Source organism: Saccopteryx leptura, chromosome 12, assembly GCF_036850995.1.
Source record: "Saccopteryx leptura isolate mSacLep1 chromosome 12, mSacLep1_pri_phased_curated, whole genome shotgun sequence".
In the NCBI taxonomy this organism is placed as follows: Eukaryota; Metazoa; Chordata; class Mammalia; order Chiroptera; family Emballonuridae; genus Saccopteryx; species Saccopteryx leptura.
Window position 1 is genome coordinate 14,044,445 of NC_089514.1, and position 20,544 is coordinate 14,064,988.

At 36.0% G+C, this 20,544-nt stretch overlaps 1 protein-coding gene across 3 annotated transcripts in view; it reads left to right on the plus strand.

The window, feature by feature from the left end:
* The first annotated feature begins 1,319 nt into the window (after window positions 1-1,319).
* The window catches only part of SKAP2 (src kinase associated phosphoprotein 2), a 159,865-nt gene continuing 140,640 nt past the window's right edge, over window positions 1,320-20,544 (plus strand). For 2 of the 3 annotated variants that reach the window (XM_066354082.1, XM_066354083.1), the window contains exons 1-4: window positions 1,320-1,649; window positions 11,024-11,129; window positions 11,731-11,756; window positions 19,617-19,724. In XM_066354082.1, the coding sequence (XP_066210179.1) occupies window positions 1,583-1,649; window positions 11,024-11,129; window positions 11,731-11,756; window positions 19,617-19,724 (307 nt within the window). In that variant the 5' untranslated portion in view covers window positions 1,320-1,582. The remainder of the gene's footprint in view (window positions 1,650-11,023; window positions 11,130-11,730; window positions 11,757-19,616; window positions 19,725-20,544) is intronic. The other variant, XM_066354080.1, reaches the window with a different exon arrangement.

Consider the following 20,544-nt stretch of genomic DNA (forward strand, 5'->3'; position numbering starts at 1 on the left):
TTTTATGCTGTTTTTTGTTTTATTTTGAGAAGATTCTAAAATGTTCTAATTTTCTTTTTTACAAATAGTGTGGTGTACCTCTTACAGAATTATACAAAAAAATGTCATTGCATTTGACTATATTACTTTTTACTGTCACTGTCTGGGACTTTTGTGTGAAAAATATTAGTAGAGCTATCATTGTATGTTAGATTCAGGGGTCCGGGGTGGGGGGGATAAAACTTATGACAATTTTTGTGCCCTGTGAATCTGTCTAGCATCAGAACCACCTAGAAGACTTGTTTAAAATGCACATAATCAGGTCCTACCCTAAACTGACTGAATCAGGATCTCTGGGAGTGGGACTTCAGAATCTGCACTGTAATAAGTTCTCTCTATGGTTCTAATGCAAACTAAACCATAAGGGCCAATGATTTAGTCAGGGTGGGAGAGTAGAGGAATAAACAATTTACATTGTGCTTGGAGCCACAATACAATCTTCAAAATACAACAGTAGCATCTAGGAAAGTGCTTTGCCATGGTATTTCCTATCGGAAGAAATATAAATATATTTGTATTTCACACACACACACACACACACAAGCACTAGAACGTGTCTTTTGGGGGTTTTGAGAAAACTCGAGAGATTTACAGATAGAAGACATCCAATTTGTTGACTAAACGATCAGGTTGGAGTGAACAATTTTATAATTCCATTCTACTAATCACCAGCAATTTAATGCTTATAGATGGACAGTGATATCTGTTTATTTAGCTTTCATTATATATTATTATTATTATTGTTAACTCAAAAGGATAGTGACTAGAACACCCCATTCTTCGTTCTCAGTGGGGGAAATCAATCACCCCAAATATCCGAATTAGGTAAAAAAGTAATATTAAGAGCCAATCAGATCGCTCTTCCGACGGGCTTCTCAGGGAAGACTGGCGGAAAATGGAACATTGTTACCTTCATTCAATAGACAAAGAAGGCCATAATAGTTCAGGGACGTTGAAAATTCCTGAACTATTACTAAGCAAGGTGTTAAACCTCGGCGACGCAGACGGTTGGCCACGAGGTCTCGTAATCGGAAAACTTGGAAGCACTAGAAATACCGTTTTTTCCGAGATCCTGGGGAAATGGTCAGCAGTTTTGGCGGCACCAGTAACAAAAATGGCGGCAAGCCGCTTCAGGACTCGGGTCAGGTGGTGCGGCCGCTGTCCGCTCCATTCCCATCGGCCGCTCCTCCTCCCATTCCCTTACGTGAGGTGGGCGTGGCCTGTCCAGAGGCTCTTTTCCGATGTTAGGAAAACCGAGGGATACACATGCGCAACTGGGCACCTCAGGCCTTCGGGTCTCCGCCCCGCCTGTCGCCCCGCCCCGCCCTGACCTGCGGGCGGGGCTGGACTGAGAGTCCAGCAGCTGCCGGCTGGGGCTTCAGTGACTTCCTTGTTGTGAGCCCCGGCCCGGCAGTGCCCGGAATCGTAGCCCCGCTGTGCTTACCGGGAGCGCTAGCCAGAGTCTAGCTCGCAGCCGCAGCCCCAGCCGATCGGTTACTCTTTCAGCACAGGTCCTCCCCTCGCACGCCCCGCGCTCCCTGATATGCCCAACCCCAGCAGTGCCTCCTCTCCCTATCCCCTCCCAGAGGAAATTAGGAACCTGTTGGCAGGTAAAGAGCGGGAAGGGGGCGGGTAGCGCTGCTGGGCGGGGGCGTGGGCGAGGGGACGGCGAGCCGCTGGGGCCAGAAGCATTCAGAGTCTCTACCTTCCCTCCCCTGGTCCTCGACGTCTCCTGGCCAGTGGGAATGGGACTAGGATTGGGGAGCGGGTCTGTGAATGGGAGAGGGCGTGTGTGTTGAATTTTTAGTGCAAGGATGGTGGGGGAGCCCTTATTGATGAATTACACTATTGTGTATGCACCGTGTGTGTGTGTGTGTGTGTGTGTGTGCGAGAGAGAGAGAGAGAGAGAGAGAGAGAGAGAGAGAGAGAGAGAGAGAGCGCGAGCGCAAGGGAGGGGGGAGAGGGAGTGAGAAAGAGGATATAACTGCAAGTGTGAGAACTGGGAAGGGATCAGTAGGCAAAGAAGTAGGTTTTGTTGGCCTGGCCAATGAGGAAGAAGGGTGTAAAGATGCAAAGAGATGTCTGAGCTACAGGTGTTAGAGGTTACGGAATAGAATACACCTCCATTTTTCTTGAACATTCAGTCTGCTCATATTTAAGACTTTCAAAGAGGGCCTGATTCTCAAATGGCCACTTGTCTTCAGCTTGAGTAACACATTAAAAAGGAAGGATGTGTTAAAATCCAACTTCCTGTGTCACGATGAAAGTACTTCATCTTTGCACCCTCATCTTCCCCTTTTCAGTTTTAAATGACCATTTATAGGAACTTACTTTAGGATTTAAAGATGCAGTTCTTCAAGGCTATGCAGTAGATAGGAAAATGTGTACTGCAACTAAGGGTCAGTGGAAAAGGTGTATTTTTGCATAAGGTAGAAATTAAGTTAACACAAATCTTACCTATCCTGATGCTCTGGAATTCTTATCATTATTCATTTTGTCATGCATACATCAGAATTCTGAATTTTGATAGCTTTAGTTTAGTTGTCCCTTAAGTATTTATCTTTGAATATTGGTCATAAATATCTGGCTTAAAAGAGTTTCTCTTAGATGCTGATATTACAGGTTGGTTATTTTAACTTTTAAAAAGCAGTATCTAAATGTGACATTTGAAATAGTAAGTTACAATTAGAGTGGTAGACCAAATCTAACATGCTGTTATACTATGGTGGTTAGCATCATGCATGTGATAAAGAAAATAAAATCAATGGTATATGGATGCAGACAGTTTGTGTGAACATGATACAGTGTGATGAATGTATTTGAGGTAGGTTAGTATTTTGCTCTAAGAAATGCTATTGTCATTCATAGATACCACTAAGGGACATATTGAAAGAACTGAAAAGACAGCTTTTATTCCATTATATTAGAATTTCACATGAATACTATTTTACTACTGTTAATATTTTGTTGTTACAATGCTGTAATTGCTTCAAGTATTATTGTTTATAGTATTATTTTAATAACCAGATTAGAGTAGTATTTATCATTACTCCAAACATGGATGTTACCATTTTCAGGATGTTTTAGGTCTAGGACTGAATGCGCCCCTCCTTTTTAAATTACGATTTTGTGTTTAAGAAATAAAGTACATACCTCTGGGTGCAAGCTTTTAAAGCTTGACAGCTCCCACAGTAGACATTTTGCTATTTTGATACATAATCATACATTTGCAGATCGTGTGATATGTAGTTTTAGACCCTTTATTCTCTGATACCCATTTATTACAAGTGTTTCATGTGGCACTTATTTGAGTGATTTAATTGAAAGCTGAGAATTACATAATATTTAAATTATCCGCCAATGCTAACTTCCTGCATACTGGAGCCATCTTTTTATTTAGTCAGGTAATGTACTTGCATAATGTCTGAAATCAGCACTTTAAAAGCGATTTTATTGACATTTCCAATATTTCATATTATTAAAGTACACTGCACATTAAAATACATGAAACATTAAAAAGAATATTAAAACATTAACATTTTGTAGATTATAAATTTGGCTTACATTTTTTTTATTTCCAGAAGATATTTTCATGATCTATGGATAGAAGAGAAATATATTTTAAAGAAATGAAGTGATGCAGTGTTTTTTCCTTTTTTTGAAACTTATTCAAAGAAAGTTAACGTTTTATGTTTGACTGTAATTAAAATCTTTTATGTGGTAAGGAAGTTTTCAAGAAGAAATGCTCTCATTTTTCTCATTTTTCATCCAAAAAAAATTTGTTGGAATTGTGCATGATGATTTGTGTTGCGTAATAGTACATGGTTAGATATAAAATTATTAAAACTATAGAAAAAGAGTCGGTACTGGTTTGAAATTTAGATATATTACTGGCTTACCTAGTTCTTTCTTTGAAGTTAAGAACAGAGCTATTGGTTGGTTGTAGTTAACAACTGAGAGCTCTTGGATTGCATGGCACTGTCCTAGAATTCCAGGTAGAAAAGATAAGCGCCTATACTTTTCAGGCATTTAAAATCCCTTGCCTTCAGAAAAAAGAACATAGAGTCAAAAGATAATGCCTTTCAAAATAAGATTGTTTGGACATTTTCCTTTGTAGTTCATGTATCTATTATTCAAATCATTGTATGTCATGTGCGTTAAATGTTTGACATTTTAAGTGCTTCATGTTAGGTAGGTGCTTGAATGTGTTCTTACTAATTATTTTCTTTCTGATTATAACAGTTTTAGGCTCTCCCACCCTGCTTCTCATTCCTTCCCCCATAAAAAGAGTATTCTATAGAAATGCAAAAACTCATAGAGGCTATCATTCTTAACTTGCATTTAATGATAGTCACTTGAACAAGTGACTATTTATAGTTATTTCTTTTTATGGAATCAGTATTTAAATCTCAAAAGCCTATACTTTTTAAATAAAAGTCTTGAATTATTCTTTGTGTCATGAATAGAAAAACATTTACAGAATTTTGTTGTTAAAGGCAAATTTTCAACTGCCCTATGCAGGTATTCTTTAACTTTTTAAATTAATTTTTTAAATACTTACTGAGGTGACATTGGTTAATAAGATTATGTAGGTTTCAAGTATACATTTCTATGCTACGTGATCTGTATTTTGCATTGTGTAAATTTTTTTTCACAACAATGGAAGAACAGGTTTAGCTTGGATAATTAGAATCAAAGGATAACCCCCAAATCTTGTCCATTTAATCTTCTCCTACATCCAAATATTTTGACTAGGACTAACAGCAAGAATAATCTTGATTTATGTGAGTTTTTCCTCCAGGCAGCCAAGAAAGTGAGAGGAACTGGAATCACTGGCCCCTCAACCTCCCTCGTTTGTTTAATCACCCTTTGAATACTGGAGTGTTAGTGGTTTGCAATCAGATATTCTCATTTATTTGTTTTAGGACACTGCATTTAAAAAGGAAAGTCATAGGGAGACGTAGTGTCTTTTTATTAAATTAGAAAAATGAAACCAATGTTAAAAGAAGAATATAGTGGATATCAGTACTCTGAAAAATCAAAACCAAAGTAAAAAACAAACAAACAAAAAAAACCCCAACAAAGTGGCTATATGGTTTCTGCAAAGTGACTTTGAGATTCTGTTCATCTGGTAGTCTTGAATTGAAATATTGCATTTCCCCTATTGGGGATATCTGGAACATTTAAAAAAAACCTTCATATGTTATAATTGATAATCCCTTTAGGGGCACTAGGTAAAGGATGCAATTCAGTTGAAATAGAGGCAGAATTTCCCCTCCCCCCCATACTAAGAGTAGTATGGTTAGATTTCTACCTTTCCGATTTCTACCTTTCCAAAGTTCCATTTATAATTTAGTCAACATTTTGGCTTTATTTTTCCTGTGTGAATTATTTATGTTATATATCTAGTGTCTCCTAACTTTTTTTCCGGGCATTGGCTGATTATATAAAGGGAAGAGTGCCACCTACTGAGTCACCAATAGTCACCTACTTCAAAGCACCTGGATTTTTCTACAGCAAGAACAAACTGGCCCCATTTTGGCAGTAATAGCTAATGAGTGTAAAGTTGATATGAGAACATTTTATCTCAAAATGAAATCAGTCTATGATACCGCTTAAAGATTCTCTTCTAGAAATATGAAAATGTGTTTGTAAATCAAGGGACCAGAAATTCACAGGTTTGTTTTTTCTTTTTTTTGTGTGAGTCAAATAACATAGATGAATTAAGAGGTGATGTTAGGGAAATTATTTGCCTGTCTTAAGCATATGCTATCCTACTTTTTCTTAGGAGGGGATATTTGGGACTGGTTCGTTTTCCACCTGGTTTTCCATCAGAAGTATTTTCATTTCAGATTACTAAATAAGACTCTTGATAGTACAAACAGTTTCTATGGTTAATCCAAATTATCACTGTTTTCTTGTTAAAAAGGAGAAACTAAATGTACTAAAAATGAGGAATATATAAATTTTTTTCAAATGAGTTTATCTCTACATTATCAGCACTAAAGTATTACTAGAAAGAAGATAGAAACAACAGAGTAGGAAAAACCTCTGGTGATTTGAAAAACAATTCACTTGTCTCTCATAAATTTAAGATTAAGTGTCATATATGGGTGATAAAAGTGGCATAGGCTAGTTTTTATATACTCATTATTCACTTAGTTTGTCTTTTTCAATTAAAGCCAAGTCTATTTTTTTCATTCCACTGAGTTTACATTTCTTTTTCAATCACATACTGAACACACTATAATAGATGCTGCCTAACAGTGAATATAGTGTAAATCTCAGACTAATGTGTTATTCACTGTGGCTTCTTTGGAAATGTATGGTAAAAAGATTTTGATTATTATAAGGTGCTATTTATCAAGAGCCATCTTTTAGAAGTGAAAGATGTTCATCCCTATCCTTCAACAGCCCAGTTTTCTATCAAAATAAATCATTTAGCCTCCAAAACCAATTCTGACAATTTTGTCAGAAGACAGGATGGTACGAATCAGGTATGTTTTCTAGGAGAACGCCTGTGCTTGTTCATGCTGGTTCCTCCATGTTGAGAAGTCCTCAGTTCAACTAGAACCTGTAAAAGTGTGAGGTAATCAGGACAAAGACATTGATTAGAGCAATCAATAACTTTTCAATTAACCATTTTCCAACTTTGGGCATTCGGCTCCATTGATCTGCATGTGCCCAGTTTAATTGAATTTTATGTTTTTGCCTGTAGGTGTGTTTGGTCCTCCACATCCCCTTTTAACTGGGAAGAAAAGCATGTCTTTTTGTTCTGATGCCAGCTTACCATTTGGCTGGGGTCTTTACTACATTAAGTTTGGTGATCAGACCTCAGTGAATGCAGACTGAAACCTGGCAGAATTCAGAAAGTAAAGATGTGGAATTAAGTAATAAAGCCTTTTGGGGTGCAGTGTGATTGGTTTTACCCTTATTGGTCTGGGGCTGAGCAAATGGTAGTTGATTCAGTTCAGTTCTTGTCTCCCTTTCCTATACAATTCAGACCATCACAGAGGCCCTCTGTGTGTGAGTGTGTGTGCGTGCATGTGTATACACACTCAGGGAGGTACTGGGTGGCTGGGGGACAGGCGGGAGACACCAGGTGTTACCTTTGACTTGTTTACAACCTCTGGCCTGGAAATCATATTCCAGGCTGTTTGCTGGTGAAGGATGGGAAAGGCAAGTGGTCAAACATCCGCTTTCTTCAAGAGGGGGGACCTAGGCTGTGTACTCAGCTTTGAGAAGCTGACAGTTTATTTATTGTTTGCAAGAATTTAAAGACTTCTAACCCCATGTGGTGTCACCTTTTCACTGTGTACGGAAGTTGGTAGAAGGCAGTTAGCCTGTGTGTATGTGTTTGTGTGTGTGTGAGCTACCTGTCCTACCCAGTCAGGTGGCATTTTTTTTTCCTAGGGGGTCTATATGTACAAAAAAAGAAAGACAGAAAAGACAATTGAAGTGCCATTTGGTGGTTTGGTGTGTGTTAAGTGCCTATTAGGGGTTGAGATGTCTGTTGAGAGGTTTCTAACTTAACTGCTTGAGGATTGCTGAGCCAAGACATGATGTCACCTTTTAATTTTGTTTTTAGACCTTAACAATATCTACAGAGCAATTGTAAATCTGATCTTTTTTGAGGCCCTCTCCCCCAAATCTGTATGGTCCTGGGAGAAGGTTTACTTTTGACAGTGTGGCTGGAGCAAAAATCACCACATACATACATTCGTTGGGGTGACTTTCTCCTCTGTGATGACTTAGGGGCAGAGGCTGATGGAGATGGGGCTCATTCTGGGGGCGCTCGGGGCTCTGACCTGCATGCAGTGTATGAGGCTGCGGGCCCGGGGTGGCGGGGCTGAGACCTGATGCGTGGGGCCCTCGGAGAGCTGCGTTGCCTCTCCCGCGGGGAGTGCGTGCGTGCATGGAGACCCCTCCCTCCGAGGAGAAGGCATTCTAACTCACCAGGCCTAGAGGCAAGCGAGAAGGCAGGCTGACCTTTTCTTGTAATCGAATTATGGCTGTTCCCCGAATTATAGGCAGTCTGGAGTCAGTGAAATCTACATATTAACCCGGGGACACGACCCCTGAAGGAAGGTAGAGAGGGCTACCGCGCTCGCTAGTTGACCGTTTGCAGGGCTATTCACAGCACAATAAAAAGCTTCAAATCTCTTTTCCAAGCAGCCAGAGGAGCGCTTGATTCGCCCAGGACTTTTATTGCTCGCTTTTGAAATATTACCCCGGCGCTGAGCCACAAAGCCGCAGCAGATCCAGTCCCATTTGTCTGGCGAGGCGCTGCCCCAAGCCCAGCGCTCCCTTCTCACAGCTCCGATGACGGGGACCCCGGGGTTTAGCACTCCGCGTGTCGAATGTCGTGGACCTCAGCGCCCAAGCATCTCCCAGTAAAGCCCCAGTAACTTTTCAGCGCCCGTTCTGGCCCTGCGCTGGGACCTGGCCGCAGGCCCCCGGCACGTCCGATTCCTGTGCCTGGAGAGGCTGATTTCGTTGGATTCGAAAATAAGTGTAAACAGTGTGGGTTTGAGGGGGGGAAAACAGATTCTAAAAACCTAAAAGCCTAACTGAATACAGCGGGAACCAACAAACTAAGATTATTGTCGTCATCGCCCCCACTTTAAAGCTTTTATTTGTTACAAAAGAAAAACCAGCAAAGCAGTTCTTACGCTTTCCTCCTCTCCTTTGAGAAGTGTTTCTTTTAAAATTAATGTTTATTAAGTCTTTTCAGTTACTTTAAGCCTCCTTTCTGGGATAAGTTTAGAAATAAATACATTAAGACTACTATAAAAATGTAGATCTTTTTCCTTGCCCACTCTCTGAATCTCCCCCCACCCTCCACACACACACACACCGAAAAAACAAACAACATAGGTTGTTTTTTTTTCCCCTGCAGTTTCTCTCTCAACAAGTATTTTCTCATGAAATAGTAGGAAGGAATGGTATTTTATAAACGTTTTTTGAGACTGTTAGGAAACACTTATAGAGAGCATCCCAGCTTTTTATGTTTTCTGTTGTTATAGAACTGAAACGACCTTTTAAAGAAATAACTCTAGGGCTGTAATTCGTTCTGTTATAGCTTCCCCAGATAGAAAATAAGATCCCGTTTGCTTAAACTTGGATTGTATAATGAAAATGTAAAATAGGCAATTAAATACTCGCGGATGAGGGAATTAAAGACAAGCACCGAGTGAAAGTAACATTAAGCAGACTGTTCACCAATCATTGTGCTAGAGATTCCCGCAGTCCTGAGTCCAGTTGGAAGAAAGGATCAGTAGAGATGCTGCTCCTTCCCTTACTCCACTTCCTTAGTAGAGTGATTGTAACAGCTCCGTGCAGCCAGTGATCTCTTCCATTTCAGCTACTGTCTGAATGTTGAAAGGTTGCTTGCTCTTCTGGGTACAAAATTGAAAGATTTTAGAGGAGAGCCCTTAAAAAATGTTTCATTATTTTGAACTCGCTTTAGAAGTCTGGGTCTAATTTGCACTGGTGCTGGATTATGTCTCTGTGTCCCCTTCTTCCAAAATATGGACAGCTCAAAGAAAGAGAAGCTGTGACACTTTGCTTTCATTTTTGTTTTGATACTTAACTTTTAACATGAAAACCAGAAAGCTATTTAAGAAAAATATATCAAGATTAAATTTTAATTCTTTCACTTGTCATATTGATTTAGGGGGAAATTACCTTTATACATTTATTGTGAATGTATAGAATAACAGTTTAATCAGCTTTGCTCATTGGATCAAGATACTTTTGTAATCAAGAATTTAAAATAGATTACATTCTATCCCAAACACTAGGTTTTAAATTACTAATTGCAAGTACAGTTGAAAGACTATTTGCTGTACTGCTTTGAATTAATAGATGTAATATTATTGTGTGTTTTGATGCCATCTTTTTTTTATCAGTGTGAGTTTGGAGGCAAAATAGTGAAGTAAAAAGAAAGTAAAACATACACACATTTCTTCAATATGAAATATGGATGGTTTACAGTCACACCGACTTGAAAATTTTTATGATATCCTCTATGTTATCTAAATCTCATCATAAAGTGAGATTTGAAATTCTGTATATAAAATTAATTTAAATTTGTACAATACTTCATGAACAGTAAGAATGGAGCTTTACAGAATCATACCAGTAAGGACTTGTTGGATTGTATACTAGACAGAACTAGATAGCAGAATACTTTAGAAGTTTACCAAATTAAAACAAACAAAAAAAGACTGTGGAAATGTTATATGAGGACATAGAAATCTTATTTCTACTTATTTTTAAATAGTGGATGACTCTATTGTTGCTTCTTATTCCTTTATTAAAGAAAAATTTTCAGGTGGTGATACCAAGGCAGGAAGCTAGAACACACAAAACCACACAATTGATTATCTTTTTTATTGAGGGTGAGCTGGCGAGAGTGGGTGGGGCAGGTAGGAAGGAGGAGGGTTTGATTTTGAGAATCTTGGCTAGAAAAGGGGATTTTTTTTTCTTTTAAAGCATTAAACACCTGGAAATAGATTACTCTAGGAAAAACAGGCCCTTGCCACAGACGTTAGCTTATATTGATACAATATTGTGAATGACCAATTCATACAGGAACTCACAGAATACTATAAAATGGTAGTAACACATGCATGAAAGCTCTGTGCTTGCTTTTATATGAGAGAATTTGTTTTATGGGCACCATAGTTTATTAAAACTTGTGTACTTCTTTCTGGTTTAATGGTGCCAGACATTCAAATAGCATTTGCTGTGGTAAGAATAAGTAGCGGGTACAAATATTATCAGTTAAGTGGTGAACAAATTTGGCCAACTTAGTATTTGAAACATGCTGCAACTGTTATGCTTTGGATTGATAAATAACTGTAACAAATTGTACAGATATTAACACTTATGGGTAGAAACAATCATTGTCCTATTTGTCTTCACAAAAAATGATTCTTTCTTATAATTTGTATCCTGTTTCTTATGTTTTATGGTGTAGATGTTGAAACATTTGTAGCGGATGTACTGAGAGGAGAAAATTTATCCAAGAAAGCAAAGGAAAAGAGGGAATCTCTTATTAAGAAGATAAAAGATGTAAAGTCTATGTAAGTCACTTACTTGCCTTTTATTACTACGTTTTTACTCAGAAGCAACTTTGTAATTACTGTTTTAATAAAGAATTGATTATCATTGAATTAAGTTTTAAAGTTGTTATTTAATTGTTGTTAAGTATTTTTAAAGGACAAGACACTTTTACTCTAATAGCTTTTAAAAATAGATATACTATCATAATATGGGATTGTTTTTTTTTTGCAAAGGTCCTTGAATATGTATTTTGTAGGCATTCAGCAAAATGCAACTGTTTATTTTGATTAGGTGAGAATATATTTGGTTTAAATAATGATATATATTGAGAATTTTAATATAAATTTGAAAAATAACTTCCAGATACTGAAATGAATAAATGTAAATTGTAAGTATTAACGATACATTCTGATTTTACCAATGTAACTTAGGTCTTTAAAATTCCTTTTATTATAAAGCCATAAAACTTTTGGAATTGTCATTTCAGGGCAGGAAGTAGTTTTACCATCTATGTTTATAATATACATTTTAAAATAGCGTTGAATTACTGTCACTTATTTGATCTTGTTTTGATTAGGTGGTCCTCATTTTAAAATATAATGCTCTTGTTTTATTTTGCAGTTATCTTCCGGAATTTCAAGACAAAGGTAAATTTTCAATTTTGTCAAACTTGAAATTATTTTTCCTGTGGAAATTTTCAGTACGATCATTCTAACACATACTAAAATGTGATGGTCAGATATTTCCATTTTGATTCCAACTATCACATTTTAGTATGTGTTAGATGATCGCATTGAAAATATCTGACTTGTATACTTAGACTTTCAAGATGAGAGTGCTAGCTCCCCCTGCTGAGAAAAAAATTAAAAAGCATATGCAGTATCTATGTGCGCAATCTTCTGATGAAGAAATTGTCTGTGTTTAACATTCTTAGGTTTTATGTGTCTGAGAGTACACTGTAGCAGAAATTGGTTAGGAAAGGTGTACACTTGCAGTTACACATGGAATAATTTAGCAAAGCAGAGGCGAGTTACCAACCCAACACCATTCAACGCTGCTGGGCTGATTCCATGGTGGTGATGGAGCACGAGGCCCCGTGGCTGGGAATGCATAATGTTCTTTAAGGATATTTATTTTAAAAACAGGGTCAATTTTTGTTGCAAACATGAGTAAAATCTTTTTCAAGTGCTGGTTTTTCTTATCCTTTTGACATGAATAAATAGATATATTTAAAGACAGGAATTCAGTTTCTTTCTTTCTTTTTGAAATATGTGAGGGTGCTCGGCCACCTGATTGTCTCCCTTTAGATTTGAGAGACAGCTGCTTAGCACACTGGAAACCAGATCAGGAAAGGTGTAGGAAGTTCCTGCTTTTTCATGTCTTCAGTTCTGTAAGGGAAACTAGGTATGGCCCTTACTCGCATGATGCTAATTCACAGGTCACGACCTGAATCTTGTGAATTCTGGTATGAGGGTCACAACACGAGGTCACTTAACCTACATGGAGCTAGGATCCACATTTGGGGGAAAACAGTGTGACATCTTCTAACGGGGTTTAGCAGATACCACAGAGTAATCCCTATCTCTGCCAGCTGATAAGTGATATAGTGACAGTTTCAGTAAACCAAGTACTTAGCCTGACAAGCCTAGAATCAAACAGTACTTTTCACATTAAATCATCAAGATTGTTGTGATTGAGAGAATGAGATTTTTTTTCCATATTAATTTTTTTTAACACCATGAAAGAATGGGGAAATTCCTCCTTCCCACAAATACTCACTTTTTTATTCTATAACAAACCCTAAACTGTGGGTTTAATGATGTTGCATTTTGCTTAATCAAATATAGAAATAATAAATGTATACATTTTAGTTATAACTTTTATACACTGTACTATTTAAAGAGGAATAGTCGATTTTGCCTCTCTTCTTAAAAGGTGTATTTTGTACTAGGGATTATTTATCACACTCTCATTGTGACTTATTTATATATTAAAAATAATTTAAACTAAGAAAGCATGATAATATGAAGTCATTGTATGATTGCACGTGATTCAATAATAAATAGGGTAGAAACTTTCCCTTTGGTATTCTGGTTTAGGATTTGTTCAGGTGTGTAGATATTAAAATTACATTACCGAGATACATTCATTGTCTCTAAAGAGAATGGAAGGTTATTTAGTATTTGATAGAAACTGAAAAATGAGCCTAGAATAAGAGTTCAAACAACACAGAATTCAGAGATTCCCCATAATAATTTTCCTCTGAATGTCATATGTGGTTCAGTACTGCTATATCGAGTTAGCTAATCACTAAGAGTGCCTGTTCAGAAGCGAGTCTGTGGGTAAATTAGATGTATACCTTGGAGGGAAGGAGAAGCTGAGTAATTTTATGCCATTTTACCCTCGAAGTATATTCAGCTTTGTTCTAGAAGGACCATTCCTGTAGTTTGTTAGGAATAGTAAACAGTAGTAGGTGGCGCACACTTAATTGTTGCAAAGTAGTAATATAAGATACATTTTTTTTTCAAAAATAGGAATTTATTAATAACCAGATTCTCTGTTGAGTAAATTCCTTACATCCACGTGTGTTGTGATGGTGCTGCTTTTCCCCCTTCCATTTTCCCCTTGGGGTTTGGATTGTCTCCGTCCAAGGAGACCTGGGCAGAATCCTGTTGGCTGTTTTTTTGTTCTTTCTCTTTCCCCCTCTCGCTCTCAGGTCAATATGGGGTCACAGTGAAGTGAACAGAGGCTGTTTTCCTTCTTTTTACCTTTGGACTTCTCACTTGTTTTACATACTTTATCCTTTTCAAATGACAGTTAATTATTATCTTAATATCATTGTGGGAGAAAAAAGGACCAGGTAGTGAGTTCCTAAATAAAACAAATTAGTTCAGATTCATTCATTTCTATTTCTATTAAGTGAGCTGTTAGTTTCTCCGAGGCACACAGCTATCTACTAGCCTTCCTTACTTCCCTCCTGCCTTCCCTTCTCCCTAACACTGTAGACACCATCCCCATCGTAAGATAGAACAATACAGAACTTATAGTTTGCAATATTTTAGTTCTTAAAACTGTTTCAGACCCCAAGCTGCATAGATCTTAGACGATTAAACATTTTTTTAATTTTATTTTTTTGAATGATAATAGTTTGTATTGTAAGAAGTATTACTAAAGTGGCTCCTAGATGTTGAAGCTTGTCCATTATGTTAATTTTCTACTTGCTGTTTCTGTTCATTTCCATAGCAAGCTGTGGTCTTAACATTTTTTTTTATTTCTTTAATTTCCTAAGGTCCTCATTTTTATCTCTTCCTATCCTGAAGTCTAGATTACCCATTGAGGAGGTCTGACAAATTGTGACTTTTAGAATAAATGATCAGTTGGTTTTCTAAATTCCTTAATTTTGCTTGTACATAAGAAAGATTTGAATATAAGCAACTAGGACCCATCTTGCTCAGTCTAGTCCCTATTATTCATTTGAAATATTGCCTTTTAGAGTAGAGAATACCTTCTTGTGTCCCTCAGATATTATACATGACAGAATAACAAACTAAACCTAACTTCCTATTCCTAGTTGCTATATAGCCTAGTAAAATAAAGTACAGAACATATGAATATAAGCCTAATGCATTAGGATTATGCACATTTTAGAATTCTTTTAAGAATAGAATTATGATTATTTTAGAATTTGTTCTGTGTCACCTGACAAGGTCATAGGTCTCTTAAATATGCCCTGAAATTATTTTTGTAATGAAAATATATTACTAGTTCAGTGAAGATGGTTACTGACTGAATGTAAAATATAATTTTGTAATATATTTCAGGTACATGATAAAAAAGCCTTCCTTGTAGTTGTATCTTACCCTTATGTTAGTCTTGTTTTATTCCAGTGATGATTTAGGTATGGTTATTTTCTCTATAGAATGATTGCGATAATGTGAAGATGCCTATGCATGACACATAGCAGGTGTTCACTAAATGTTATGTTCTCAGATTCAACTTCATTTATCAAGAGGATTTAAGTAAATATTGATTTATAATTCAGTTTTCAAATAACTTTTGAGGAAGTCATAAATTATTAAAAGAAGGACATATGTATTCACATGAGACAATTTTTCAAATTTGTAAAATATTAGTACTTTAGAAACGTGAATCTATTGCTTTCAATTCCCTTTAGATGCCATAGCTAGAAAGCTCTCATTTTCTCCTTTAAAATATTTTTCTCTAATTAAAAGTTTTTAATAGATTTTGTCCTTAGGACTCTATTGCTATTGTTAAAATACATAGATTTACTTAGAAAGCAGCAGTTTTTGTTGACGTCATTTATATAATGAGGTTTATTAATGGACTAAACCACTTTTTAATACAAAAAAATGGTCTTAATTTTTAAAAATCTTTTAGTTACAGTTGACATTTAATATTATATTAGTTTTTGGTATACAATATATTGGTTAGACATACATAGATCTTAATGTGATCCTCCTATTTAGTCTAGTACTACTTTTTAAAATATCTGGACTGGTAGGTAAGAAGGGACCCATTTTAGTTTGTCCTGATGGAATTCTTAAGGACAGCAGAAAAGTCAGAAGTCTGGATGGCATTTACCTACTTTTACCTTCCCTAACATCGGGTGTGCTCTGCTGGAAGTTAGCTCCTCAATGAAATCTGAGCAGGTACCTGGCAGCCCTCTCCCCACCCCTCCACCTCTGGCTTTGTACAACTGTTGTTAAGCATATTTGAGGTTTTAGGGTTTGTATAGAAGAAATATATTGCAGAGGTAGTGCTTGAGAAATGGTATCCCTATTTTAAAACTCTGTTTCATATTTGCACACTCGAAATTAGTGTCCCTATGTTAGAAGAGTTATGAAGAGAATCTTCTTGTTTGTGTTGACCTAAATCTCCCCACGCTTTAAGAATTAAACTACGGATTCCCTTAAGAAATGACAAGCTAGATGAGTAGTGCTGTCTATTTAGCTGTATTTTATTACTTCTGAAATTAGTTTGGACAAATGAACTGAGTAGGGAATTAGAAATTAATTTGTTTTCACTGAAGTAATTCTTCCCTGCCCTCGAGTTTGTCTTTCATGCTCTCAAAGAGGAAATGGTTATATCTGAATTTTAGGTATATTATTTAGCTTAATGTTTACCTGATTATGTTTAAAATAAGACTGTATTTGACAAAACAGGCAGTAAGTTGGTTAAATCAACTTCTGTAGTGACTATTCCATTGTTGTTGGGCTTCAACTCTAGGCATTTAGGAATATGTTAATTGGTAATGAGCCATATAAAATAGAACATATAACAGTGATTCAAACCCAACTATTACAAATTTTAAAATGTTTTTCAGAGAAATATGTTGCTGTGGTACAATTAAGCTTTGGTTTTTCTGTGATATTTTAGTTGCCACTGAATATGAGAAGTCTTGGATCATTGTCTTTTAGACTGTTAACTTTGTATCGTTAATTAAACTTTTAAAAGTTGTGGGATAAATCAAATGCTTTTCTAGGGAAACAAGAAACAGTATTAATGAGCAGCAACACCATAATTATCCTTGTGAGTACATAACAGGGACACATTCATGTCTTTTCTTTGTGTAATAACTTTTACAAAGAAGTATTTTTAAACTGATCATTAATTTTATGACCACTGAAATGAGATGCAAAATTTATGCTGTTGTCACTGGCACAGGCTCAAGGCACCACTGACATTATGTGTGATTGTAATAGAATGGCTGCCAACTAATGATTTTGTAGACATTTGAGCATGCTTTTCTTTTAGATGTCTGATTAGGCTGTAATGCTTTCAATTATGTCTGTAAATTGTATTGGATACGTTTACCTGATGCCCATGGTTGCTTTGGAGTTCAGTTTTCTATTACATAAACACAAGTTGAACATTCTCCTTTTAATTTATAGAAACCTGCAGGTATAGCTGCAAATACTCAGCCCCTGGGGAGAAAAATACCTTACACTACTCAACAGCGACCCCTGTGTTGAAATAAAGCTCCTTATAATACAGCAGCTCTTTCTTGGGATGGAAAAAGCAATTGGGGAGAGGGGAGAGGGGATGGATCATCTCTGGAACAGAAGGAGAATGAGGAAGACCATTTTGAAAAATAATGTGTCCTTTCACCTTAATGCAGGTTAAAAAGGGAATAACCCTATACAAACAGAGAGATTCAGAATTCTTTACTTTCTGAGTTAATTCAAGAAAAGTCAAGGGTGGGGGGAAGACATGAATTCAGAAGCAGCACTTAATTTATATTATCTTAGATAAATATAAATAATACACTGATTTTGTTTAAAAAAAACTTTGGAAATGAGCTGCAGTCCTTAGAATGGGTTAAGTTTAAGACAATTTTACTTTAATATATAATCCAAAAATTTTTTTAATTAAAAAAACTCACAAAGGTCTTTAACATGTCATTGACCAATTTGTTTAGAATATTCATAATTCATATTAAATATTACTGTATTTAAGCTTTAGTACTTATTTTTTGCTGTGTGAACAGGTATGTATATGCATAGATATACACATACAATATATAATGGATATTATTGAAAGATAACAAATTCTGATTTTCAGAACTTTTTAAGTTTTATTTCTTTTCAGTTTATTTCCATGTAGAGTTTAATAGACTTAAACTCAAGCATATAAGTATTTTTCATAATCCTTTCTATATATTCATTGGTTTTAGTGTTGTATTTTTATATTCATCATAGCATAATATGCTTAAGTGCTAAGTTCTGGTGATGTGTTTGAAGAATCCTAATACTTTTTTTCACAGCAAGATTTATTAATAGCTCATGTTATGAAATAGCTTTAGAAAATCATATTATAAGAATTCTTACTTTATTATGACTATAAGACTACTCTAGCAACTAAAAGCAATTGAGAACTTTGTGGTCTTTATCACCACGTATTTCCTGAGCTGTCATTCCACATTCAGACGTATTTTCACCAGCTCTTTCTGAGGTCTTCTCCTACCTCATGTTTAAAATCAGAGCACTGTTCTTTTCTGTAAAAGAACTATTGTAAGGGATCACTGAATGTTCTGAAAAATACTTTGAACATCTTGTAAGAAAGAGAAACTAAGACCTAAAGAATGACTAGTATTTGTATGTGTTCCTTGCGATTTTCATTGGGAAAGAAACATTATGTATGGTGCACCTGGTGGTGGATTCACCTAGGACAATACATTGTCATCTCTATATTCTGCTCTTATTGTCTTGATGGGAGATTATTTTTACTTCCAGGATAAGGATGACAAATGCTGATGGAATGTCAACATTAGAAGGAAACAGAGATGGATATTGATTTTCGAGTTACTTTGACAGTGTTGTCTTGAAAGAGGCTATTTTCTCTACCAAAAATTTGGTGAGAAATAGGGTGCTACCTGCAAAATGGATATCAGAGGATGCAGATATACTTTGGGAGCAACTAGTGGCTTTGACTTGGGTCTTGTCAACAACCATGGTCCAGAAGTAGCTCTGCAGGTGCTCTGGGCTCCTATGGAGAGTTCCACCAGGGTTTCTGGCGAATTCCTAAAGTGGCTGGTTTTCTCTTGAATTGTTAACAGGAAACTAGAACTGTTAACAGATAGTTGATATAGTATTAAGTATATACTTTTCTTTGTCATTGAATATGGGTGAGAAAAGAGTGTTTATATATAACTGGGCCAGCAAATATCTGAAACATTTCTTTTCTTAAAAAAAAAAAAAGTATTCTAAATGAGTATGTGGGAAAAACCCAAACCACAAAGTTTAATTGTGGGGATTCAATGACTTCAACCCAACCAACCAACAAAAGAACCAATCAACCTAGGATTTGGAAATCATGTGGAAAGCTAGCTAGAACATTAAAACTGGCTAGAGTATTTTACAGTAGATTAAAAAGTTGCCTTTTATAGCGCAGGAATCCTGTATGGGAAAAAGCTACCTTATAACTCATACAAACCTTCTAAATATAAACAAGGCTGTTTACAAATTAGATACCTTCAATTTCCATCTAGTGATATCTCATCATTTTAAAATCTATCCTAATGTTAACTTGTGATTTTTAATGAAAGGACAAAATGTTTATATGGCTGTGAATTATCAATTGCTCATCATATTTTTTCAAATAGTGAGTAGGTAAATGGATAGGTAAATTGAATAATTTCTCTGTTGTGATTTCCATGTTTTTTTTTTGTTATTGTTATCATTATTTCAGTTTCATTTGTTTGTTTATTTTGGATGCACATTTTGTTTTACCCTGCTTCTGCCTTTTTTGTAGACACATTCATTGTTTTGGAACTTGTATCCTTTTGTACCAGAAATAAGCGGTTGTATACTGACCTCCAAAAACGCTTTCTTTATCGAAATTACGGTATACATTCAAATAGGACCTGTTTTTACAGCTCAAGAAGTTTTCTTTGTTTCTTTTTATAACAGTGATGGAAGTTAGTAGACAAAGTAAGATTTTTTATAGATAGCTTAAGTATAAAAGGCTTTTCTCCACTTCTTTTATAGGTGATGCAGACGACGGTGAAGAATACGATGACCCTTTTTCGGGGCCTCCAGACACTATTTCATTAGCCTCAGACAGATACGATAAGGACGACGAAGGCCCCTCTGACGGTACGTGATGTTTTCCCGTAGAATGTACCTCTTGGCGCTCAAACACTAAACAATGCACTGTGTAGAGCAGATACATGTGGAGGCTTCAGTTAACTTACCTTTACCAAAACCTTTTAAGGAACAGAAGAGCTCTCTCTAGTGGTTTTCCTAAGAATGTAGTTCCTTCGTCTCCCAGGAAATTCTCTTTACCAGACGTTTTTAGAAGAGTGCTTGCCTCATCTTATGAATATTATTAGTAAGTTTGTGGGTTAATGTAATCTGATCAGATTCTTGCTTAATTTTATTATGCTACTAATAGCTTGTATTATTTTTATAAATAATGAAAAAGGTTTTTGATCTCTTTTTTCCCTGAAAACTTCATACTTAATTAGTTCATAAAATATTAAATTAATTATTCCTACATTGCCTTCTCACATTGAGATAGGTTTTCATCAAATGCTTCTTATAATGCCCATTTTTCATTTTTCTGATTGTCACCTAAAAATGGCCCACATTATGAAGTAATATTATAGTGCTTTGTATTAATTGAATTGGCTCTACAGTTGACTGTTTATCTCTTAGTAATTTTTTAAAACTTGCCAAAGTAATGGACCTTGTTTTTCGTGGAGTGGGTACCTTCTCTATTGTAGCCAGTTGAGTGCATCTGTGTTATAGAAACCCTGTCAGGGTGATGTGTATTTATAAATTAAGAACGTGTATCGATAAATTAGCCATGCATATTAATTTGTGGCATCTAAAGTTTCACATAGACATAGAAATGAATAATGCCTTCTGCCACTATATGATGATCAAACTGTGCAGTTCCATCTCTAAATACAAT